This window comes from Agelaius phoeniceus, chromosome 3, assembly GCF_051311805.1.
Source record: "Agelaius phoeniceus isolate bAgePho1 chromosome 3, bAgePho1.hap1, whole genome shotgun sequence".
NCBI classification, from domain to species: Eukaryota; Metazoa; Chordata; class Aves; order Passeriformes; family Icteridae; genus Agelaius; species Agelaius phoeniceus.
In genome coordinates, this window is record NC_135267.1 from 24,992,340 (window position 1) to 25,019,326 (window position 26,987).

General features: G+C 41.8%; 1 protein-coding gene across 1 annotated transcript; it reads left to right on the forward strand.

The window, feature by feature from the left end:
• Window positions 1-140: 140 nt before the first annotated feature.
• On the forward strand, window positions 141-26,827 carry NT5E (5'-nucleotidase ecto). The gene is made up of 9 exons (XM_077174896.1): window positions 141-1,230; window positions 5,763-5,985; window positions 11,461-11,649; window positions 16,093-16,290; window positions 17,704-17,855; window positions 21,079-21,187; window positions 22,023-22,172; window positions 23,681-23,881; window positions 25,488-26,827. The coding sequence occupies exons 1-9, from the start codon at window positions 907-909 to the stop codon at window positions 25,643-25,645; spliced, it is 1,704 nt and encodes a 567-aa protein (XP_077031011.1). The 5' UTR covers window positions 141-906; the 3' UTR covers window positions 25,646-26,827.
• Window positions 26,828-26,987: the final 160 nt, after the last annotated feature.

Here is a 26,987-nt window from a genome sequence, read left to right on the forward strand (position 1 = left end):
AAGGAAGTGCACAGAGGTGGCAGCACTTCGACCTTGAAAAATTTCTTTCTCCAGATAATTTTGTTGTTCAATAGCGGAAGAAGATGTGGACTCTCACTGTGAGTGCATGAGTCAAAGGAGCAGGTGGAATCCCCAGTCAGTCTGATTTTCCCAAGAGATGGTCACCCCATGCTGTACCCCTAACAAGCTGTTTATTTAAGGCATTGGCAGATTTTCCCGTGCATTTGCCAAACCACAACTAAGAGCTTTCCATTTAGCCACGGAAGGAAAATCTTGAAAGCAATTCATGAGTCTACACTAAAACCACTAGAGCTATAATTAAATCAACTCTTAAAGTAGTGTAACTCTTTTTATGGCTGAAATAGCAGTCTTTATTTTCAGCATCATTGGAGAAAGAGGAGGAGAGAGGCAAACATTTCCATGTGAAGGCTTGGAAACTCCTTTCAGCGTACTAAACATTCACCAAGGCTTCCTGTGAGCACTGGAGTTTGTCCTTTCCCTGCTGGCTGGATTTGCATCCCGTTTGACCTCCAGCAGCCGGCTGAAAGCCCTTCTCCAACCCGACAGCAGCTATCTTCGGGTCAAGGACATCGGTGGGACAGCGGGGACTGGGACGTGCGCGGGCGCGGGACATCGCCTGGAGCTCGGAGAGCCCCGAGGACGGGCGGACAGCGAGAGAGCAGCGAGAGGCACAGCGGGCAGCGCGGGCGGCCGCGGCGCACCTGCGGCGGGCGGGCAGCCCGTGCCTGGCGGCGGGGCGGTCGCGCCGGAGGCTGCCCGGGGCGGCGCGCAGCCTGCGCGGTGTCTCGGGAGGCTCGCCCGCTCCCCGCCCCAGAGCCGCGCCGCTGCCCAGCCCTGCTCCCGGCCGCAGCCAGCCCGTGCGCGGAGCGGCAGAGCCCCCGCGGGATGGCGGGGCCGTGTCTCTGGCTGTGCCTGTGCCTGTGCACGGCGGCGGCGGCGGCGGAGCTGCGGCTGACCCTGCTGCACACCAACGACGTGCACGGGCGGGTGGAGGCGCAGGGCGAGGGCCCGCGGCGCTGCGCGGCCGGAGCCCCGGGATGCTTCGGCGGCGTGGCGCGGAGAGCGGCGCGGGTGGCGGCGGAGCGGGCCGCGCACCGCAACGTGCTGCTGCTGGACGCCGGGGACCAGTACCAGGGCACCGTGTGGTTCTCCCGCTTCAAGGGCCGGGAGGCGGTCCACTTCATGAACCTCCTGCGCTACGATGCCATGGTAAAGCGGGCCGGGGGACGGCGAGAGGCGCGGTGGGGTCTTCCCCTCCCTCTCTCCCCTTGGGTGCTGGGTCTATTCCTGCCTTTCCTCGCCCGATGCCGGTTTTTCGCATTGCCGCCTCCTCCGGTGCGTAAAGTTGCATCAGAAAAGGCTGTAGGTAATGCTAAAATCGTGACCGAAGGCAGGTGGGAGGCAGGCGAGGACAAGGGAAGTGATTTGGTAATGGGTAATGGGTTCCCGGCCGAATTAAGCCGTGAGCTGGCAGCCCCGCGGGCAACCAGAGACCGGGAGATGCTGGCAAGGCTACCCAGAGTGATGCAATGGAACTCTCTCCTTGGCAGATGCGGGCAAGGGGCTGGACGGGCTCTGTTGGAGAGGGGTTGGCAAGCCATGGAAATGACCCAGCAAGAGCCAGGTGAAGAGTCTGGTCTGAGACAAGGGAGTTAACTCTGCCTGAGCCCGCAGCCTGTCCTGCTTCGGTCCTGCGGGAGGGCACAGGTGGCACAGGTTGGCAGTGCTATTTCAAAGGGTGGAGGTTTTTAATTTTCATCAGTCCCACCTCGGTTGTGTCCAGTGCCCTCAGAGCTGTGGTCATGACAGGGTATATAAGGGGCTGCGTACAAGCAGCCCAGAGCCTACAACAGCGCCTAGTGAGGAAGGTCTCTGAGGCTGTGCTAACCGTGCACCTTTACTCTGCCTCTTTTGGTCATGCAAGTGCTGAGAAGAAGGCAGAATTTGTGGCTGAGGTTGGGGGATGTCACTCCATGTCCTTAAATCTTTTGTCACAGGGCAGTGGCTTATTTTGCTTGTGTACAATCCTGGAAAGGAGAGAGATTAAAGTCATGTTTGAGCATGACTGCTGTTGTGAGAGTGACTAGAACTTTATTTCATCCCATCTGTCAGCTTGAGGGGAAAATCTTCTGGGCATATCACATTCTCTGTCTTCATCTTTTTTGCTTTGTCTGGAAAGGACGGTGCTGTCCTTTCCAGGAGAAAATGGCTTCATCTGTGTATTCCCTCTGCTTCAGGACAGCTGTGGAAGGGAAAGTCATGCCCCAGTGCACTTTCTTAGGCTAAGCACCAGACAGACAGGTCTGTGAGGGGTACTGCTCCCTGTTCATGTACCCTAGTGAACGTTTTTTAAATTGTGAAACATTAACAGGGTCTTTCCTCCCAATGGTGATGGAGAGTGTGTACATTCAGGACTCATCCTCACTGAGAGCTGGAGAGCACCTTGGGGCTCTGCAGTGCAAGAAATAGCTTGAGGTGGTTTTTCCTACTTTCTTCATAAAGCTTTCTGCTGTCTGTCATTTTTCAGTCTTGTGCTTGCTGGTATAACTGGTTCATGGGCAGCCTGCGAGCCTGTACAGTTCCTGATTATATCACAAGAAGAATTTTTTTCAGGCAGTGTTGAAGAACTGTTCAGTTTTAGAAAAGTTATGTAGAAACAATCTGGTTTGGAGATACCATGAGCTTTTTCATCAGAATAAGCTTTAAAAAATAAACCAACCCCATACCAGATATCCAGAGGCTTGTGCCAGATGTGAATGCCTTAGGCGAAGTAGCCAACCACTTGTCTTCTGTGGAGGTGCTGCTTATTACAATTGGAATAGAAGGTGACAGGATAGCTGTTAAACGTTCTGTAGCTTCTCAGTCTTTCTCTGCTGCCAAAGACCCTGAGGGAGAGATGCCCAGTGTCGGGCAGTGCTGCAGCATCTGTTTCTATTCTGTCTGTGGACCGTGCGGGGCCGTGCAGTGGGGATGGTGGCTGGGTGGGGGCACAGGGAGCAGGGCAAGAGCCGCACTGAGAAGGGTGAGATAGTGTTTCTTTAAGCAGAATTTGGGAAGCCACATCCCTGACAGTAGGGGTGGGGATTACTGAACGTTTAGAAATGGCCTACAGGAGTAGGATTACAAACAGCGTGAAGGAGGGAGCATGAGTCATTAAAGTTGTTACAGGATGCGGGCAGGAGCCATAGGAGGATTTGGGACAGCCTAGAAGCATTAGAGCTTTTCTCCACAAATAGAAGAAATTTCCTTTTTTAAGTTTACCTTTTTCTCATTTATACCTGTTATCACCTCCAAACTGTTTTCTCCTGTTTAATTTTCTCCCAAAAAATTTCATGACACCAGCCTTTTTTTCTGGTGTAATTAAGACTAAAATCCAATATAAATTCCTGAAAGGCAGTAATTGGAAAGGTGATACAAGTCTTCTAGCTTTACTTTTAAGTTTCATCTTTCTGTTAATTTGTATCCTGATTTTTGAAATATTTTTAGACTTGCTACTTGTGAAAAACAGGATTATATTAATCACATGTTGTGTGCCTGAATATTTCTGTTTATTCCCCCTTGTGACTTGCACTTATGCTGGCCAAAAGATTCAGATTTGGTTAAGGGATATTGCACAGGTGCAGAGTTCCAGGAGCTCTGAGTGTAAGGGCAGTTAGGTAGAGTATAGCAACCCAAAATTGTCCACATCTTCCTCATCAGAGAAGGAGTAGCATCAAAAGTAAAACTGTATTTTTAGCCACCAGTGATTTCTCATTAACAACTTAGTAACCACCCGCACCACGGGAAAAGTTTTGATTAAAGCTAGTCTCCTAATGGACATGAAATAATCCAAATGCAAGAAAACAAAGCCAAGAGAAACAATCTTTCTTAACTGGTTGGTTCAGTTAGGATTTTGGGGTTTTTTCCTCAGCAAGCTGGTGGCAGTTATAGCCCATTCAACTTCTTAATTCATTTGCAACCTTTTTTTTTTTGTTGGGGTTTAATCGCATATTTATGAGGAACAAAGGGATGTGCACTAGCCATTCCAACACACTCTACCTGTCCATAGATATCTTTTCAGAACATCCAGACAGCACGAAGATTAATGTATTTCTTTTTCTCTCTTTATTAGTATTTTTTTTTACGGCAAATTAGATTGCAATTAGAATACAGTTAGAAATGGAACATAATTGGAGTGCACTGTGTTTTCCCAAGTCAGGATTTTTTTAAAGATAGTTCTTGGTTCTTTTGGAAAAGTGCTGCAGCAGCACACAAACAATTTGGCTCCTTCCCAGGGGTGTGAGCAGTGTTCTCACCAGTGTCAGCAGGGACAGCTGATTTCCAATGCACGTTACTGCTGATATCTTAAAATTTCCACCGAGCCGTTGACTAACTGCCTGTGAGGATAAAAGGAGCCAGGAATCTTTGTCTATCCCAAAAGAAAAACACTGCCAACCAATTGACTGAAATACTGAGCTCCCAGACCTGTGGTGGCTTAAGGTGCTCCTTGGTTTGGAACGTGATCAGGGTTCATACAGCCAATTCCAGAATAAAAACTGGGGCAAGCACAGCTGCGTGTGTGGGCTGTTTAAGTAGAACAGAATGGTACATAAGCCTTCTGAGATGATGAATGCAGCTTTACCCACTTAATTTCAGAATGAAATTTTGGAACACTTTTGCCTGGAAGAGTTGGCCCGTTGGCTTTGGTACCTCTTATGTGCTTTGCTCCAGCTGCAACCTGAAACCTCATATAGATTTATTATTTACCAGGTTACACAATTATAGTGTTTCTGTGGCTACATCTTTTCCTTGCCTAACACCTAAATATGCTACAAAGTCCTTGCATGTATTGTGCTTCTGCAAAATGCCATCTGTAGAGGTTTTGCTGGCTTATCACCAAACTTGCAGGCATGGGCATGTGGCAAATGAGGCTGAGTATGAAAAAGGGGCAGATAGGGGAAATTTTCCGCGAGGTAAGTCCCTTTCCAAACCAAACATTCTCATCTGGGTGGTATTGCCTTGCTAATAAATAAACAGGACTGCTCGTTTTGTGTGGCAGTCTCAACATTTCACATGTTAAGTGCCCACCCACCTGTGTGCACACACATCCACTGTGAGTTGGCTCTGGGGACTCTCCCTGACTGATAAACATTGCATCTTCCACAGGCAAGTAATGATATTGATGGAGGATAGGAAATGATATTTTCTTGTTGCATGGTAAAGCACAGAAGAACCTTTACTAAGTGCAACGTAAGTATGTTTTAAAAACTGTAGTCCAAGAACAAAGCTTCTAAAATGCAATTTTATTTAAAGACCGTGCTAAATATCAATGACAATATTTGTTTTCTTCAGTATTTAAACAACATATTTTCCATACACAAAATATATGTTTTCCTTTGTGGTTATTGTTAATCCTTTTTTTTAGAGCTACAGGATGTAAAATGAATGGGTTTTGATCTGATACACTGTCACAAACAGATGGGTTTTGGATTTTGAAATCTGTATCACATGATCTGTATTTCATATCTGAATCCATGTAAGAGAGTCTGAAAAACAAAAACCTACATCTAAAAGGAAAAATAAAAATAACCCAACCCCTTCTGTGTTCATGAGAAACAGGAATGTGTTGTTTTAGAAAAGTTTGGGTTTTCTTTCATAGAACATAGACTTTGTTTTCTCAAACATACCATGTAAATAATTATGAGACAATTTACACCGAATATTTGAGGTAGGGTCTCATATTTTCTTCTTGCTTTTTGCAGGCTTTGGGTAACCATGAGTTTGATGAAGGTGTGAGTGGATTAGTGGATCCTCTTCTTAAAAATGCAAATTTTACAGTCCTGAGTGCAAATATTAAAGGGAAAACTCCATTAGGAAACGAAATGATGAAATATGTTCATCCTTTTAAAATAGTTCATTTTGACTCAGAGTCAGTTGGAATTGTTGGCTACACTACAAAGGAAACTTCTTTTCTTTCCCAGCCAGGTATGTTTTCTTTAGTATGTAAGTTTTTGTCCTTTGTTACTATTTTGCTATTTGCCTACTTTTTTTAAATCCAAAGATGAATGTTTGCAGCAGAAAAGTAGGAAGTCTGTTGTTTTATCAGTATCTACTTGTATTACTCAACTTTGCCTTTAAAAAGACTTGCTAGCATTAAAACCCTCTTTTATACAGACCTGGACTGTATCTGTGAATATCAGAAAGTCATTGAGATTGCAGAAGAGCTCAGGGGTTGTTGGGATTTTTATTCTTGCTTGGGTTTTTAAAGTTATATTCCATGATATTTTACAGTTATTTATCCATTTAAACAAAAGCTAAAACATTAATACAACTAGTCTCTAGCATGAAGTGTGACATTTCTCTGTGTGTTGAAATTTTGTTCTTGGATGCCTCCATGCCTAAAAACAAGAAGAAGTTCCTACTTGTTTTTGAAGTAAAATTTGCCCAAGATGTTTTTAGCCTCTCAAAATATTTGCAGAAATTTGACTACAGAAGGAACACCCATCCAGCTTTTACCACAATTGCTTCATTCATGAGTAAAATTAGAATTGATGAGGAAGAAGACTTCTCAATTTCTGACTATTTTTTCCAGCTTTTCAGGGGGTTTGGTTTGATGAGGGTTTTGTTTGGGTTTGGTTTTTTTGCTAAAATAAAATGGTCTACTGGAATGAGAAACACATTTAAATCAGCTGTAGGAGATATGAGTCACTGCCTGCTCAGAGTTCAGCCTACATGTAACAAAGAGTTTCTTCCCTAGGTTTTGCTGTTAGGGATACTCTTAGCACTGCTTTGAAACACTTTCACGTTGAAAAGGGACTTCATATTATTATTTCATATAATTATTTCTCTTTCTATTGCTTAGTAATACAGAAATAGTGCATTGTTTTCCTGAAAAAAAAGGAATATTATATTCTAATATATTCTAATACTTTGAGGAAGTATTAGAATATAAAACTCTTCCTTCTGTGATTTTTAATTCCAATGCTGTATGTTTAACCTGTCAAGAAATAGACATCTGAGGTCTGAATAGACTTACTGATCTCACTTCTATTTTTTAGTGACGTGGTTTTGGGTTCCTGTCTTTTTGTCCCCCAACAAAACCAGAAAACTAATCTGTTTTTTGTGAAGGCAATAGAATTTTACCTGTGCCTGAGGGCATCAGGGTGGATGTCATCAGATGTCGTGCTAGGTTTGAATAATGACAGCCAATACTGTCCTCTGTTAGGGAATAATAAAATCTGCTGCTGCTCTTCTTCCAAACACCTGTGTTAGGGCAGTGAGATCATCAAAGTAACCATCTTGCAAATAAATACACTAGGTGAAAATCCAGATAGTGCTGGAATGATTCTATGAAGCATTTGTATAAATTTCCAATAACATTCAGACATCATAACGAATGCCTCAGTATGCTGAGATACTGGAAGAGACCACAGCTAGATAAAAAAGCAGTGGTAAAAGGGAAGTCCTATTAGCTCCATAGATGGAGCTGAAGCATCCCTAAGGAAGTATATCCCACAGTGTAACTGAGCAAAAGGCAGAGGAAGTTTTAACAGCAACATTTATAGTGATCAGAGTTTTTCTAGTTTTCTGCTTTGCCTTTTTGGTGTGTGGAGGAACATTTAGAAGCTTTGAAAATGTGAATTCAGGACATGTTAATACACCTCGGTGTCTGTATCTTGCCATGACCTAGCAATCCTTCAGACTGGTAAAATCATGGCAGACATGGGTCGGTGGCTAAATAATTATCAATCTAATTCCTTATATTCAACTGATAAGGGACCTTGCTAATTTTAAATTCAGCACCTTGCTTATCTCTACACATTTCTTCCAGATGATTCCGTTTTCTCTGCCTCTGTGTGCTTTGGCATGCTTACACTCTTAGGACATTCTCAAGGCAAACAGGAAGCTTGAGAATGCTGAAACATGAATTCCTACATTACTGCCTTCTGTGGAAGTATTTTGTGAGTGTGATTTCTTCTATTGTTAAATCTCCATAACTTCCACCCAGCTATGAAATTACAACTTGTACTTTTCATAACCTGCTTAAAAAAAAGGTTATCAAAAGACTTGAACAGAATATAAAGTCCTTAAATCTCAGTGTTTGCACTGGGAGGGACCAACTAATCTCTGCTGAAGGTACTGTTAATGCCACTGTTTGGAAACCATAGGGATAGGAAACACATTTATAGATTACAGCCAATTGGCAGTTTTTCTGGAGTTCTCTGTTTTGCTATGTACAGCTATCTCAGCTGAGTGCCCAGCAGGTTTTTCCATGTCCTGAAAGAGTAGCTCATAACTTGGCACACAGACACAGTTACCTGTGTATTTACTTTCTAATATTTGATGGTTCCAGCCCACTTGCTTTAGTTCTGTAATGTTGTTTGGTCCACTGTATTTTTGTATAATGTGTAAATACAAACCTACTTACTCTGTAGTAACCTTACAGGCAGCAAAATATTTACTTAAACTATCAACTTGGCAGAGTTTTCAAAAGTGGAATTTTAAATTGCATTTATTCCACTTCCACTTTATTTTGGCTATCTTGCATAATATTTTTAACAGGCAGACGGTTCTTCTCCCTTGTTCAGTTGTAACAGTTTGGCTGTTTTTTCTGAAACTCTACCTCACCTAAAAAGAGAAGAGGATGCCAAATCAGCTTAAAACTTTGAAAGAGAAGTGGAATATTGACATGAGCAATAAATTAGTAATTTTGATTCAGATTGTTTTGAAAAATGCCCAGATGAGTGCTAAGCAGAATGCTGCTTTTTGCCTGGTTTCTTAGAGAATTGAACACTGTGTAATTGCTCTTACAGTTCCCCACTGTAAAACTTTCAAACCTGCTGGCCCATTTCATCTCAACTACATCAAATACTCCGATGACCAGGATGCAGAGCTGTGTGCAATGCCATGGCTAGGCCATGGAGAAGGGGTGAAAGAAGCCCCTGCAGCCCCAGGCAGAATTCCCTTTCTGAGGGCAAGGCAGACAACGGGACATCAGTGGGTGGGTGGATTGGCAGGGGGATGACCCACCCGAGCTCTGGTGTCTCTCTGTCCTGACATGACGGTCCTGGGAGAGGGATGGGCTTACCTGCATGGGATGGGCCTTGTTCTTTCCCTCATGATGAGTCTGGGTCAGTTTGTTTTGATACCTTTTCTCTACAACTGTCTGGAAGAAGGGTGTAGCAAGGTGGGGAACAGTGTCCTTCTCTAAGTAATGAGTGACAGAGGAAATGCCCTCAAAGCTTTTCCAGGGGAGGTTTACGTTGGATTTTTGGAAAAAATTATTCTTGGAAAGGGTTGTCAAGCACTGGAACAGACTGCCCAGGGAAGTGCTGGAGTCACCATCCCTGGAGGTGTAGATGTGGCACTTAGGAACACGGTTTAGCGGTGGATTTGGCAGTGCTGGATTAATGGTTGGACTCTATGATCTTAGAGGCATTTTCCAGCCTAAAGGATTCTATGATTCTGTGGGTTGAAGACTAATAATAACATGTCTTCAATGCAGAAGGCTCATTTGTAGGCTGCAATGGCATAGAGGCATAACAGAGCTGGTGCTGATGGGGACAGTTTTTTGTCATGGACTGCCTGGCTACTGGCCATGGGAGAAGTTAGCCCAAAGGCACCTGCATGCTGGCATAGCTTGTCAGTGGCTTGTTCCTGCTCTCTGTTTCAAGAGCTCAGCTCTCTTTGCAGAACTGGTCCCCACACCAGTAGGGTGCAACTGGTCCATGGTGGAGGGAGGAGTACGTGAGGAGCCTGTGCTCAGGGATCAGTTCTTGCACTTCCCTTTCTGCCAGCTGCTCTGCACCAGGCCCAGCTGCTGTCAATGCAAGGATGTGCAAAGAGGGGCTGAAGCCAGTGGCTTCCTTCAGCCTGGAGATGAAGGCTAAGAGGGAACCAAACGCAGTCTTCCACTGGTATAAGGGGATTTTTTAGAGAAGACAGGGACAGACACTTCCCAGAGGGGAAGAGAAAGGACAAGAAACAATGGGCTCAAGAAGTAACAGAGGGAATTATGGTGGGGACTTAAGGAAAAAATTTGTCATGGTAAGCATGGTTAAGCCATTAAACATGTTGCCTAGAGAGACTGGAATTTCAGCCAGCTCAGACTAGACCCTGAGCATCCTCATTTGGCTTTCAGTTCCTGCTTTGATGGGTTTTGGACTACATGGCTCCTGGAGGTCTCTTCCAACCTCAATTAACTTCTGACTCTTTGATTCTGAGAAGAGGTCCACAGGAAGAAAATGTGGGGATGCACTGCACAATTCACTCTGCAATGTGCAATACAAAGATTCCCTCGGGCACTAACAGAACTATTGAATGGGTGTGGTGCTGAACCAATTTATGTAACCCTCTTTTATCTCTTCCATTGTAGCAGCTTCCTCCTCATTTCCTGAAACATTTTGCAGTGGATTGTGAATTCGTTTCACTCCTCCTGTTGTTATGAAATAATGTAAATCTTTTTACTTTAAAGGCATTTTTCAAAATGATTTGATCAAAAAATTCTTCAGGAAGGAGAAGAATTAGGTAGAGGAGGAATTGGTAGAAAAGTCACTTGGTTGTCTTCACCAGAAAGTCAAAGTTGAACCTGTCCTTAAGCTTTATTCTTAAAACTTTGTCAGGGAAATTATCCTCTTACATAGGAAGTCCTTCTGTGCAACCCAAACCACTGTGCCCAGGATAAGAACGCCTGTTCTTCTAGAGTTCATGTAACTGTTTGTCACATTAGAGTAATTTCAACAGGCACAGAAAACTTACAGAAAGACTGTTGGTTTCCCAACATCCTTGTCCAGAAAAGGTTTCCCCTTTCCAGACTTTCCGTTCCTTATGCTGTTGTTTCGGGATGGTAGCTCAGATGTGTGCTGTGCTGTACTGGCATTACTCAGACTGGTTCACATTAGGTGAGATTATTTGTATCAAAAGGCAATTCAGAGTTTAATGGAGGACTTTGAAGAAGTTGCTGTTTAAAGCCTTGGGAAGGGGGGATAAAGGAAAGACCAAGATGAGTGTGCAGTAAAAAGGGAGATTTAACTTGGGAGAAGATAGATGGTCTCCAAGAAATACAGCTGGGGAAGAAAAAAACCTTTGTAATAGAATACAAGTGTTTATATGCAAACATTTCAGTTTCCTTTCCCTAGTACAAATAATAAAAATAATTCAGTTTTTTTACCATTGGTGCCACTGAATTTTTTATGAAGTTATAACTTTTTTTAATCTAGGCAAGTACATCCAGCTTGTTGCAGAAATGTTGTATTAGTCTAAGCACACAGGTGCTCTTGAGAGGCTGAAAAACATAAGCTCAGATCAAGAGCTAGAACCAGCTAAGGATATTTGAAAGGCACTGCCATTCAAAGTCCTTTTAATTATACAAACTAATATCTGATGTCAGCTACTTTATTTCAAAGTAGCAATTAAGGTACTTTGTAAGTAAATTCTTTTTGTTTATTTTCTTTTTTTAAGGGGATGATGTAACCTTTGAAGATGAAATTGAAGCATTGCAACTGCAAGTGAATAAACTTACTGCTATGGGAGTGAACAAAATAATTGCACTAGGACATTCTGGTTTTACTGTGGACAAAAATATTGCTCAAAAAGTGAAAGGAGTGGATGTTGTGATTGGAGGACATACAAACACATTTCTCTACACAGGTATTTTACTTCTTACTAAAATGTTGCTTCTGAAGCTAAGCTGAAACTGTTTGTTTTTAAACTTGGAGAACTTTCACTAATGTAGTTTACTGCTGGCTGCACCCAGCCAGGTTCATAGCTGGTACATGTCCATAATTTCCATGGAAGAAACCAATTCAAAACAACCTGTGCACACCAAGTACCACAACTCACTGAGAGCTTCCATAATGCTGTGGATGTTCAAGGTGACCTATGCAAAGTGGAGAAGAGGAACAAAGGTAGTAATACCTGTAAATTACTGCTAAACATACTATAATTTAAGCTCACATCTATAAAAGAGTAAATTGGTTGTCTACTTTTAAACATGCATGTGACTTAACCAGAAAAATCAATCATAGAAGACTTCAAAACTGCTACTGGTGTTGATTTTCTCTGTGATCTGATTCTATATTCATAGGTCTTCACTTAGTCTGACATTAAAATACTTTCCCCAAGTTTCATCTGTTTTTCTCAATACCTCTTTTATTCTTCTTTATTCTTCTTTCCTTTATTCTTCTTTTCTCTAGAGGCAGATGTCATTCTAGAGATAAACATTGCTAATCAGTTTTCTCCTGCAGTAATGCTACTTTAGGCAACACCTACCATCAGCAGCTTCCCCAATGCTGTTACCTTCCCCAGAGTGTAAGGACACAAATCAAAGAGAGGCTGTTTTGTTGTTCTGTTTGATTGAATTTTTAAAATCCTTTAAATTTAACAGAAGCTTTAGTAACTAGTTGAGACTATAATGAGAATTTTCTGTAATTTCTAGAGAAGTTTCCTATGTTATCATGGATAACATTATGTACCCTACCCTAGGAATTTGACCACTTAAAAGGTTTGCACTATCATCCTCTCCTCTCCCTTTTCATCTCCTCTCTGTTTCTCATGCCTTTTTTTTGTTATCTGCACTCTCACCTTTTGTTATCTCACTTGTTAAAAAGAAACAACTGCATGCCACAGTTACACACTGAGCAGATCAGAATATCTCTTGAATTTGGCCTCAGGGAATAACTTTGATGACTAATCTGGGGGCACAAAGCATTTACACACCTACCTACAAGTCAGAGCTCACAAACACTTTGCATGGGGTGCAGCAGAGAAGTAGCCAAAGTGGAACAAAAAACAGGATGGAGCATCCCAATACCATGTGTCTAAGAGTGACTAAGGGGGATGGTTGAGGGATCTCCACTGGATGAGCCTGTGGAGACACTTTACTCAGATCTGCCCATGTTTCCCACCAGTTTGCAGCTCAGGGATTCCCCAAGATAGAAATTATATTTTGATATTTGCTGGCTCCATCTCCTCCTGACTACCTTCAAGTTCCACCACAGCCTGTATGTAGCAGGGCCTTCCAACATTGACCTGCACAAGCCACAGAGACCTTGATCTTGTCTTGGGGTGCAGCCTGCAATTTTACTGAATTATTTTTGAGATGGGAAAAACAAGGATGGATTCCATATCCAAGGTGTGCATTCCTTGTGGATTTACACAGTGGAATCCATATTCTTTTGCACTGTGTTGTGCACTATGTCTGTAGAGAGTTTGCTGTGTTGGCCAATGCCTGTAGAGATTTTGTGCCTCATCGTGGTAGCCACAGTAGTCAAAATACCTTTTTGGGTGTGATCCAAAGAGGTGCCACATGTCACAATTTGGAACCATGATGTGAAGTGCTGCAGGAGCTCAGATATCTGAGCTCATATCTTGTCTAGATCTGCAGGAGTTTGCAAGCACAGCTCTAGTCATCCTAGAGAGTAGCTGCTCTGATCAGCCTAGACTATGTCAAGCTGTTCCACCCCTCCCTTTGAAGCTGTCCAAGATTCACAGTGCCAGAGAGAGCACACTGCAGGAGACTCTGCAGCCTTCAGATTAAAAATCTCAGCCAGGAATGAGTTCTGGTCCCTTTTCCAAGGGCTCTACTCTTTTGATGAAACAAAACTCTCTTAATAATTAATACTGGCAAGGTGAGAAAAATAAACAAAGTAATGTCTGGGGGAGATACACCAAAAGTATCTATTTAGTCTAAACATGATTTTTGACAGAATGTGGTCTGAGCATATAATTTTTATCCCAAACACATGCTCACCCATTCAGGAGCATCCTGAGTGCATTTGTGAACCATGCCCTGCTGAGTCAAAGCCACCAGTCAGCCTTCCCAGAGAAACAGCCACATCTGTGGAGGTGCTTTCACTGCAGAGTAAAACATCTGATTTGAAACATCTTTCTGCATGTCTCATGCTTATATTAAGCTTGTAAGATCTCATTTAAATCAAGAGGTGTAATCAATAAGTGTCAGCAGAATCTGGGTGAATGTTCCAGCTCAGTCTAAGTGGAGATGTATGAGCTGCTCAGCCTGTTCTGTCATGGAGGTTTAGAGACATACTGCCCATGGAAATGTCTCCACAGAGAAATCTTAATGTAAGGGTTTCATCTTGGACTAGTCCAACCTGTCTCTAAGATATTTGCCAATCTCCAGTTTATCCACAGGTTATAAGGCAAATATTGTCCTGGCTTGTTCAGGTGTGCATTTGGTTTGTAGAACTGATTCAAGCAGCAGTGGTAGTTTTGGGTTAGAGCAGTTAAATTTCTGGTTTTCATCAGAACTGATGTTATGAAAATGTAGTGTGTTGGCTAAAAGAGGGTAGGATATAGGAAAGTGTTACAGGTTCTTCAGTCACCCAGTATGAATTTGTGCATTTGTAATGAAGCAGCGTCTCATGCCTTGACTGAGCATGTATTCTGGTGTTGCTGGGGTAAGATGCACTGAATAGTCTTCACATTTCAGAAGGAACACATCTATCTTACAAGGGAAAGATGTCAGAGTGCTAATTAATCCTGAAAGGAAGCATCAGAATCAGAAAGTATTTTGTTAGAAAACAAGAAATGAGTAGGACTCTGGACAAGCACTTAACTACACACAGCTGATATAAACTATAATAATGCCTAGAAAGAATAATCTTCTTAAGATTAAAGAAATATCTTTCTTTATCTGCTCATTTGAGGACTAAAGAAGGACAAGAAATCAAAACTTATTCTTTTTTCAGTTCAGAAAACCCCAAAGCCACTTTTGCTTGCATAAATCCTAGAGAGTTCTCATTCGCTACAGGATTTCTTAAATTCTTCCCTAAATAAACAAATAGTTAAGTGGCACTCCAAGGAACCAACTCTGTTGGCCTGGCTGAAAGTAGAAAATCTAGTTCTGTGGTAAGTTTGGTTCAGTTTGTTGCAGCTCCTCTCCCTGGAGAAAAAGGAGGGATTAGAGAGGAATATGAATTGTATTGGAGTTCTAGCAGGAATATTTATCATGCTGCTTATCCTTGGATTTGCTATTAAGTAAACAAATGTAAATGGAAGGAAACAAGTTTTTCTGTGAGCAGTGGAAGTGAAGAGGCTGCTTTCCTCTGGATCCACCTCCTCTGCACCTGCTCCCCGCCCCTGCCTTGCCAGCAGCCCAGAGCTCACCAACACACGGATAGGAAATGAGCTCTGTCACACAGCACAGAGTGATGGCTCTTGGAGCTACCCAGCCTTGGTCTGACAGTGGGGCAGAAACAATGACAGGAATAACAGCAGGGAGAGATACTACTCAGATAATGTTGTCAATACTCAGATAATGTCAAGGAGACACAGAGAAGCCTGGTACCCTTGAGGCAAGAGCTGTGCTGTGCAGGTCCGGTTTTCTTTGCCACTTTCTTCCTTGTGTGGCTTCTAAATCCTGTGGCCAACTGAGCTATCTCTTTTTTTCTGCCAGTGCCTTCCCTTAATCTGTTTCCAAGTCCTATCTCTAGTCATCTTTCTTTGCATGTTGATAGGAGTTTTAAATTCATGACCACACAACTTTAATGCTAATGAAGGTTGGTTTTGCAGAGGGTTTACAGGCTGTCTGAAATTTTGGAGGCTGTTTGGTATAGTGAAAAAAAAAATCAGCTGGCTCTATGCACAAATTTACAGAACTGCTTATAGGTATTCTGTCTGCTTATTAGCAGTAAAATGCATTAGACTTTTTCAGACCAAGAAGTCTGATGTATGTTTTACTCCAATTCTTACTTTCTGCCTGGTGCAGAATAATGTAGTGTGAAGGCTCAACAGTAAACTTTTGATCCAGTGGATGGTATGTTTGCATTACTGAGGGGTTTAGATTGCAATAATTGGAATGAAAAGTTGCTTTGTTGCTGTTGTGATGTGATGTCATGGCAGAGTGTGCTGTCATAACTTCAAAAAACACTGTGGTAGTTATTTGAGTTCCTGTCCTGAAAACAACATTGTCTCTTATGAGATAACTGAATAATCAAATGTCTGCTTGTTAGCCATGGCTGTTTCTATCCTACCTGGGTTTGTTAAGGCTGAGAAACATTTGAAATGTCACTGTAGTAACTCCTTGAAGGTCACATGAGCTGAAGAGCCACTTTTCATGTTTGTTCTGTGCAGGCACCCCACCCTCCACTGAACTGCCAGCTGGCCCCTATCCATTCATGGTTGACTCAGATGATGGCAGGAAGGTGCCAGTTGTACAAGCTTACGCTTATGGAAAATATCTTGGTTACTTAAATGTTACATTTGACAAGAAAGGAAATGTAGTTGAAGCAGTTGGAAACCCCATTCTGCTGGACAGCAGCTTTCCTGAAGGTATGTGAACTAGGCATTGGAGTTTGCCTGCAGCACTCTGCTACAATTCAAGTCTTGTCATGTTAAATACAATGTCTGAATAAGAATTCAGCTTTCTTTCTGAGCTTGCCCATTCTCTTCTGTGAAGGGTTCAGCCTGTGTAACAGTTGAATATGCATGCATTCAGAGTGTGTTTTTATCTATTTAAAATCCCTGAAAGTCCTTTTGTAAGAGTTCAGGTGATACAATACCTTACCACTTTGTAGGACCTGTTTTAGCTAGTCCTGTAATTGTGATTTAAAAGATTATGAGGACTAATTTACAGTTTTGCACAGGCTGGGTTCTTCAGAGCAGAGTTTAGAGCAATATGGAAAGTGGAAATGTTCCAGGAAAAACTTGAACTACCCTGCCAAGTGCTCTGCCAAAGTGCAAATACAATACAAAACTGCATACAAACCCATGAGTTCTTGTATGCAGTTTTAACTCTGAAACATTTAAAGAAGTGAGAGGAGGAGAATCTCTCTGTCACTTTTTGTTTGCAACTCCATCTGTGCTTTGTTAACTGGTTTTTTGTCAGCTCTGCAATTACCCTGATTTTCTAACCTATTTCTTCTCCAGTGTTTGCTGTATGAAGTTCTGAGGTTTTATCAGACTTTCTATGTTCTACCTGAGTATTTGTAAAACAAATAGTTTAAAAATTATTTGTTAATACATATTGAATGTGTTATTCTCAGTGACCTAATAATGTAGTGAGATGATGTAATGAAACTTTACGTTCTCCCTCTGAAGTCAGTAAAACTTAAAATTCAGATACACTGATGGTATAATTTCATAGATGTTCTTGCTGACAGGTGTGAGCAAATTGATTAAAAACTAGTAGCTGATATAAAATAGTTGTAACATCTGTCTGCATATATAAGTATCTTTGGTTTCTTTCTGAAATAATTAAATTTTCACCTAAGAGACAGATGTGCATAAAGAATTAATTTCTATAAATTGTTTATTCCCTGACATTGATATTTGAGCTATTTTTCCTGTTAGCACAACATTAAAAGGAGGAAATTACAAACAGAAAAAAAAAATTGCATCAAATCAAACCAATCTCACATGTATTTTTAAAATTCTGTCACCTGTCAAGGTAGGTACTAGAAACCCATCAGTCTGTGGTTAGAACAGGACTGGGCAAAAGTACAGAGGAGGTAACCTTGTTGTGGCAAAGGACTGGATTATTCCCTTGATTGTCCTGTCCTGCCTTCTCCCCTTACAGGCTTTTTTTGAAGTGAATATTCTTGCCATGTTGTTTGAGAAGTTTTTAGGGAAAGTGCCACCTTTTAGAATCTTGAACCTTTTCTTTTCCTAACTTTATATTCACTGAAACATCATTAATACAAGATATGTATGATGCTTATTTTACACTTTTATATTACTTTACAGATGAGCACATTAAGGAAGAAGTGGAAAAATGGAGAGAAAACCTGGGGAATTATTCTGAAGAGATTGGAAAAACTAGTGTTTACCTGAATGGTACAAGCCAAGCATGCCGTTTCCAAGAATGTAACATGGGCAATTTGCTTTGTGATGCTGTGGTAAGGTGTTTTCCCCACTACAGGTGGCAATTACATCTGAGGGTTACTGCAGAGCTATCCAGATCCAAACAATCAGCACCTGGGCTCTGTGCCTGCTTTTCTACTGTGCAATATCCAGCGTGTCCCTAGAAAGAGCTGGCAGAAGCGAGGCTGTAAGGAATGCTGCTGCACAGAGTAAGCAGCAGTTTATTCTTTGTGCACAGCCTCACAGAGAGAACAGCTTTTCCACAGATGGCTTTGAGGCTGCACTTTCAAGGGACATGGCAGTCTGATCTAAGAGCCCAGCAAGGAGGAGAGCTCAGCTCCCCTGCCCCTCTCCTGCTACTGGCCCCTGCTCACAGCACTCATCCTCTGTCCTCTCATTACTCACTGGGCTTTGCTGTCACTTCAGTGCACTGGCACAGAAAATAAATCTGAGTCATTTTCTGTCAAGCTGCTGACAAGAATTGTCCCCCTGAAGAGCCCAAAAGGTGCCAGCTGAAGCAAGGAGGGGGTGGGAAAGGCCATGAACCCAGCTGGGCACAGGACACCCCAGCCCAGGAGGAGCCACCAGCCCCTGCTGTGTTCTGGCAGGCACTACTGAGCTTTAACAGTCACATAACTCCAGAAAAGTCTTTTTACAAGAGGTCGCTTCCAGTTTTTAAACTTCCTGAGTTTGACTGTTTTACTGCCCTGCAGCAACATCATTTCATTTAAGTGTTTCAGGGAAAAACATTCACTAATGTAATGTTTCCAGAAAACTAACTTACCCATAAAGGGAAAGTTAAGGGACAGTTAATAACCATGACTTTTGACTTAGATATGTCCCCAAAGCTATTTATCTAGTCCATGGTATTGCTCTTATTGTAGTTCTCAAAATAATTCTCTAGTTCATGAGCTGATTTTCAAATCAGACTAATGTTTGGGAATTCTGCATACAGTTTTCCTAGAATTGGAGCATCATTCTTTTTTTTTCCTTCTGCTAGAATTTTTAATATCTTTATTTGCAAAAATGTGAACAAACGCTTTGGCACTTTTCAAGCTTAAAGAAAGTAACCCTGTAATCTTTCAGAAGTCTGTAGATTTTCTTGCAATACATTTTTTCTTAGGGGATCAAATTCTATTTTAGTTCAATCAATGTCCCTAGACAATCACGTGCAGTCATCAGCAGATACATAGATTTCTCTTCATGTTGCCTTGCCGGTTCTGTACTTGCTTTCCTGTCTGCTGACATGTGGTCAGAGGTATAAAGGTAAAAAATAGATCTGCCTGTTCCACAAGCTTTAATATTTACAGTTGTCCTGAGAAATGGAGAGATTGAGAATTGCAAAAGACTGATTGAATGTTTGTGCTGGGTCAAAACAGAGATCCATTTAGTTCAGTGATGCATCTCAAGCAGTAACCCAAAATCTGAGAATAGAAAGGTTGACAGGCCTAGATGGCATTTTACAAAGAACTTTAAAGGGACTCAGAGGTGAAAAGACTGTGAAATTGGTAACAGCACTGTGTGAGCCCCTCTTTTAAGCTGCCTCAGCTCAGGGCTGGGAAGTTGCAATCCTTCGATTAAGAGTTACAAACCTAAGCATGGATCTGGCCTCAGGACATGACTTTGATGACTAAGCTGAAGGCACAAAGCATTTACACAGCTCCAAGCCAGAGGTCACAAACACTTCAGAGAAGTGATCCACCTGGAACACATGACAGGATCATTCATCCCAAAGTTTTGTCTCCAAGAATGACAGAGTGGGGATGATAGGGGAGGAGCATACTCCTGGACAAGCCTGTGGAGCTGCTGTGCTCAGATCTGCTGTGTCCCCCACCAGCTTGCAGCTCAGGCATTCCCAAGGCAGAAGAGGTCTCTTGACATTTACTGGCTCAACTGGAACATGTGAGGAGAGCAAGAAACAACAACAGGGAGAGGGGGAGGGAAAAGGGTAGGGAGACAGTGGGGATTAGCTCCTGCAGAGTGGCTCCACTGCCCTTTGCCTGCCTCCAGCCTGCCCAGCAGCTGGTGTAGGGTGTTCCACTGTGGACCTGCACATCCTGCAGAGACCTTGCTCTTGTCAGTGCCTAGCTTGCTGCTGCCCACTGCCTGCATAACTGCCGGGGTCAAGAGGTCCTTGCTCTGGAACTTGCTTCCTATCCACCATCACACCACTCATGATTTTATAGCCTTCAAGAATACTTCCTTCCATGATCTCTTTACCAGGTCAGACAGTCCAAGTCTACATTATCATTCTACAATCAGAAGTTTTGTGTGTCTTTGGCCATCCTTGTCACCCCTCTCTGAAATCTTTTAGGTTTTTTATCATTCTTGAAATGAGAAAAGACACAAATTCCTATCCAGCTTCCACATGCCCTTCTTCATTTCATAGGCTTCTGTCATGTACTTCCTGTACTTCTCTCTGTAAAACTGAAGAGTTATGGCCATAGTCACTCCTGCATGGAAAGCAGTCCATCCTTTCTATTATCCTAGGTCATTTCAGCCTTTCCCCATTCTACTCAGTTATTTCTGAGGATTAACACTGGAGACTTATCATCCTGATGTAACTGGGCAAATATCTGGTCTCCATTTTCTTTACTATTAAGGATGTCACAAGCAAATATTATCCTGTCCTTGCATTTTGTCAGAGCCTCGCCACTTAACTGCTGGGGACCCATTGCTGTGCAGAGTAGACTTTCTGACCTAGTACTCCTGTTCTTCCTCTGTTCTACACCTTTCTAGTTACCCAAGACCATTCCAAATACTAAAAATCAACCACAGAGAAGCTGAAAAAACTTAATTTCTGACAAAATGATTAATTTATGCTTTCCCTAAGAGATTTTAATGAACAACAGTATTTAAGGTCCTCTTCACTTCTCAGTTCCCCAAATATGCTTGAATCATTTGTCTTTATCACAGTCACTAAAATAAAAAAATCACTTTTCCTTTGTTCAGCTGGCCTGCTTTGACCATGCCATAGACACACAGACATAGACACACAATTACCTTAATGAACTCTCAGGGCAGAGCCTGAGAGTTCATTACAGTAAAGGGCAAATATTTTTCATGTTAAGAATTTTAAAAAGCAAAATAGTTACTTGGGTTTTTTTAGCAACTAAGTATTTTACAACAGGGCTGAAGATAATGAGAAAAAGTCAAAAACCTTTCTGTGCTTTTTCAATCTCAGATTGTACTTGGTGTAAATTTCCAGAGGCTATAGTAAGTGAGGATAAAATCTGTTTAAACATTTTCCTTTGGTAGCTTTATGAGAATGTCAGGCGTCCGGATAAGAATTCATGGAACCACGTTTCGATGTGCATCCTGAACGGAGGTGGGATACGGTCACCCATTGATGAGCAGAGCACTAATGGTAGGTAAAATTACCAGCTGAATGGCAACTTCATCAGACAGAAGGAATCAAGTTATGTCAGCCTGAACACAGCCATAGGTGTGGGCTTATTCTGATGGGGTTTGCACAGTGTTAGGTGTGATTTCAAACTTTCTCAAATGGTTGTCCATCATTTGAGCACAGCTGCACTCAGGCTGACATTGACAGAAGTCTCTAGCATTGTTTGTACACAATGCTTTTTACAATTTCCCTCTCTCCTTGCTGCCTTGGAACAAAGGAAGGTCTCCTGCTGTACAGGGTCATCTGGTATGGTCGCTGTGAGCCTTCTGTGGTCTGCTGTAGAGTAAGTAAATTCTGGGGTTTCTGAATGCTAAGGTTTTAGTTTTTATTTTCCTGATACCACATAAACGCAATGTGAAAATAAACAGCTTTCTCAGTTCAGCTAAATCTTTCTGTAGGACTATGTGAATAAATCTTAACTGGAAAAAGTGCCTGATGTAGTATGAATAGCTGTGTATCATCTTAGATTGGTGCTTTGTCATGTATTTTAGTAGCTCTGTTCTAATAGCAATACATGCAGTTACACCAAACTCTGATTTATTGGTCTTGATACTTGCTGGACAATAAAAGATACAGGTTCTTTTGGAACCTGCAAAAAATATGTGAATCTCACTCCTCCAAGCCCTCATTTTCTTAAACTGTATTTACCATGTTGCTTGTCAAAAACTTGATGTTAAACAATCCTAAAATAATTCTGTAAACAACAGGAAAAAGAAACACATGCACACACGAACACATACACCAACAATAACTAAAAAACCCAAACAAAGAAGTGAACAAAGTCTCTTTCCCCCAGGTAGCATTACTGTGGAAGATTTGCTGTCTGTTCTGCCATTTGGAGGTCGTTTTGATATGGTGACATTAAAAGGCTCCACACTGAAAGAAGCTTTTGAGCACAGTGTGAGGAGATATGGAAAAGGAAGTGGAGAGCTGCTGCAGGTTGGAGGTATATTTTCTTCTTTCCTCTTCTCAGTTTTCCAAAACAGCTATCCCTCCTGTTGGCCTTTTTACATCTGGAAAGGCTTGTTTTAAGAATGGAATGTCAAGCTGGCCATACATCCTCACCCTGTGCCTCCCACATGCCAACCAGCAGCCACTCTTTATCCCATGTGTGTTTAATTGAGCCACAGCAGCACACAGCCCATCGCTGCTCCCTTCAGCAGAGACAGTGCTCCTGAGCTTCCCAAACCTGTAATGACATCAGTTTAACACTGCAATTAACCTGGGGAAAATAGAAATTAGTATAGCTGTAGCACAGAAACAGCTACAACAAACTCCAGTTTTTAGTTCCTAACGGGCAGCCTACCTGAAATGCCAAACTGCATAGCTATGCTGAATTTCAGTTTATCAAAATCATTTCGTGCAATTCTCTAATGACTGATGACAGTTTTAGAGTTCGTCCAACTGGGCTGTGGAATTGCTCCAGTGAATTTCTAAACATTTTATGGATGAACAGTTAATATAAAAAATCTACTCATATCTTTAATTGGAGCTATCTATATGTTTATCCAGATGTGTATTAGGTTACAGTCATGTTTATTCCTGGTCTTTCTGTGATTCAGTGCAGATTTTATTGTTTAGTTTAGCAGAAGAGCTGAACTTTAGGACAGGGGCTGATGCATTCCCTCCCTCCAAGCCTTTCATCCCATACACCCTGACAATGTGATCCCTCACACGCCACAGACACAGTGTCTTACACTTTCACCAGTTCTTAGGTACCTCTGAGGTAAAACAGGAACAAGCTCTGCTTGCTGCCTCTCCACAGAGAAAGAAGAAAACCAGTAGCTCTGGAAAGGGTTCAGGATGGAGATGCAGAGCAGGAAGACTGTCGGGATTGGAAGAGCCTCAGTGCTTTGAAGGACCCTTAGTGGCTTCCTCATCTGCAGGATTTTGGCAGGGCTGCTCTGGGAGCCTGGCTCTCCCCTGGCCTTGATCAAGGCAGGCTCACAATAAGAAATGTTGCTTCTCCTACAGTGAGGAGACACTGCAGTGTACAACCCTGGTCTGGCTTTCCTTTTTCAGGACACTGCCTATTATCCAGAATAGCTACCAAATTAAGCTGTCTGGCTTTAAAAAAGTAATTTCAGCCAAGAGCCAGGCAAATGAGAAAGCATGTGACTACAGAAATAAGAGAAGGTATTTTTATCTTGCAGTACTCCAATCCCATGACCAGTAATTTCCTTTTGTGGAGTAGTGATGAGAACAGACATCAGATAAGTAAATGAGGTGGGACAGTGCTCCAGCAATTCTTATTTCACTGGAATGTTCTTGCATAGAAGTTGAGTAAGTGTGCAAAGGACACAGGGCATTAACTGGTGCAATTCAGAATGATACAACTCTCGGTCACAGAAAGCAATGCAAAGATCCAGCTGAAGATGAGGGAGAATGCTGCTTCTGGCCCTCTGTGTTCAACATGCCCTGCACTAAGTGGCATTCCAATGTGTATTTTTGTAGGCATCCATGTGGTCTATGATCTCTCCAGAGCCCCAGGAAGCAGAGTTGTTAGCTTAGAAGTGCTCTGCACAGCATGCCGAGTCCCAGCCTATGTCCCACTCCAGATGGATGGAATATACAACGTGACTCTGCCATCCTATATGTTATTTGGAGGAGATGGCTACAGCATGCTGAAAGACAAAAATCTGGGATACAGTAAAGGTAAGGGGGATACAGTCCAGGTAAGTATGGGCACTAACAGGGTAGCAGGCAAACTCACAAAATTTAAAAGATCTTTCTACAGTATAAACCTCAGACTTTTTGCCTATACTTAATGATTAAATTTGCTTCTACCCTGACAGCTCTGGCTTGCTACATTTGGTTGTAGGCAGCAACTCTATTCTTTTTTCAGTTAAAACCACAAAAGTTTCAAAGAGAAACATTATCAATTCAGCAGTGCTCAGAGAGCAGTCCTGAGGTTGTGGTAAACCAGAAAAGCAGCTAAGAACACACAGAGTACATCTTACATTGCCTTGCACTTATACTCATTACTGAACAATGCATCAAAAAGAAAGGTGCTATTTTCTACAGACCTTAAATTCCCACTGTATAGAAGTATTTAGAAAGACAGAATCATTGCTTCCACTGTTAAACAACATGCAGCTCAGGTGAACAACATAAGGTGAGGGGAAAGATGCCAACCTGCTTGAAGGGACTTTTGGCCCAGCCAAAACCAGGGAGCCCTGGAAGCTCTGCAGGCAGCAGAAGGCAGCTCTGCAGCAGCACCTCTGCAGACATCACACCACAGAGGTGGGAGAGAGGTGTTTTATAACACTGGCTTAAGGTCCTCTAAAGCTGCATGCAAAGTGTTAGAATGTCTGTGTTTGTACAATTGGTATCGTCCATCCTTTAAGATGAAGGGAAACTTGAAAAAATTTGAGATTAAAATCCATTATTCCTGAAAACACAAAAGGGGTGTAGTGCTGTATTTTTAAAAAAATGTCTTGTAGGAGCCCATCTACATTTTTGCAGAACTGTAATTTTTTATGTTCTGCTTGTGCATGGTGAAAGCATGCTTTTACCTCAAAATTTTCCTTCTGGATCTTTGTTACGTATTTTTTGTTTCTACATGTGTTTAAATTTAAAGCGGATTCTCACAGATACAACTGGTGTTTTAAATCAAGTTCAGCAAAATTTAATTTAAAACATCAGTCCTACTCATGAGACTGAGAAAGATCATTAGGAATAGGGAAAGGCAACAACCTGTAAGGTCTTTCAGTAAAACAGAAGGGTAAAACCATAATTATTCTTAAGATGGACGGTTAAGAGCTTGGATCAGAAGGGGCTCATTGCATGGTTGGCAGCAGTGACTGAAAAGGGTCTCCCACTGTAGAAAACCCATGTAATACCTTGTGCTTGTGTGCACACAAGCAGTGCCAAGACTAAAAACTTCTCCTAAAAAAAGTAAATTTGAAAAAGTATAAGCAATAGCTTTGCCAGGTCTACAGCCCTATACCCCAAACAGGTGGGAGACTATCTCAATCTACCTGAACTGGAAAATACCATTACAACAAATTCAAAATGAAACAAACAAAAAAAAGCCAGACAAAACAAAAATAATTTGTGTGTTTGTTTGTTCATTTGTAAAATACAAGTTGCTACCACAAATTCTGGCTACAAAACAGCACAGGTGATGTGTGCTGATTCAGAATAGCAAACCATAGAAAACAATTTGATTCTTGAGCTAAAACTGGAATGTAGGCAGGTTTTTACATTTTGGTTAAGAGCTTGGCATATGCAGAGAACAGTTTTGTGTTTGTTTCTTTAGGTGAACCTGACGTTGAGGTTGTTTCCCGCTACCTCCAGAGAATGAAGAGAGTTTACCCAGCAGTTGAAGGTCGAATAAAATTTTCTTCTGGAAGTCTTATTGAAGCTAGTCTCACCCTGATCTCTGTATTGTTGACTGTAACATTCTTGCACACTTGATTTCCTGTTTGGAGGAATACAGGAGGAGAGATGATGCTGAGGAAGCTGTAAGAGACCTGTTCTCTTCTGTTACACCTTACAATGAATGGGCAGTGAGGTTGCTGCATGTCAGCAGTCAGCAGCCCCCTGCCTTGTCTTTAACCTGGTGGTGCCACTGGAGCACTGTGTCCAGGGCAAGGGGGCACAATCCACAACTTTTCTTGGTCAGAATCAGCAGGTACCTGAAACTGAGGTCTCAAAAGCAAAGTTCCAGTGAATACTTACTGCTCAATCATAAAACAGTGACAGACTGAAATGGGGTATTATAAATCGTCAAATTCTTTTAGCTGCTTTAGACAGTGAGTTAAGAACCTGAACCCAGACATAAACAAGATTCTAGAAATAGATTTATTATAGATATATATTCCTTTCTTTGATGTCCACTCAGGGTTAAGGTATTCAATCTAATATCTCTATTTTGCTTCCAGTCATATTTATCATACCTACATGAATGCCCGAAAGAGCTGGATTAAACTCAGTGCCATTAAAATCATGAAGTCTATTTAATATGCAATTTTTAAAAGTTTTTCTTTTACTACTGAAAAAGAAATATCACACTTTTATTTTTCATTAATAAAGGATGCAATGAAAGCTTGACTTGATTTTGACCAATTTTAACAAATTGAGTATTCTTCACTCTTAAATATGACCAGTTTGGGGACTGTATCTAGAGTGAGAACACAATCTGTGACTGTACTTCATATAAATATGCTCACTTTTAAACCTCTTCCAAAGAACAAAGCACAGGACTGCTGCCTGTTACTCTGCATCAGCAACATTCCAAGAAAATGTCAGATACAGACATTGAGTGCTGCAGCACTTTTGGTACCCTTTGGAAATAGTCAGGTAATGGGGCTTTTTACAGCATAACCTGGCTTTATGATAACTGTGATTGTATCTCTTCTATGGGAAGGCTGTGCTTAAAAAAAATATTTGTAAGAGACAGACTAGTAAGTATGAAATCATATTAAATGCTAAATGTACATTGCTGATGCTTTATCAAGAAATGATTGCTTTTAAACAAGGGTGAAAATATCATTATTTTTCTAAGATTACTGGGAATTTTGACATCAACATGTTTGGGTTGTTTAATGCTGTTCTAATCTGATTGTTTTGAATAAACCTGCTATGTTTTCCTGGAAAGCTCACCATGCTTTTTTTCAACACTGAAGCTACTTGCCTCTTCCATCCATTGCAGCTGTAGATTTCAAGGAGCAGATCCATTAAGATAAACATTCAGGATGCTGAAATTTAAAGACCCCATTCTCTTCCACATCCATTCAAGGGCTGTGCCTGAAAGGCT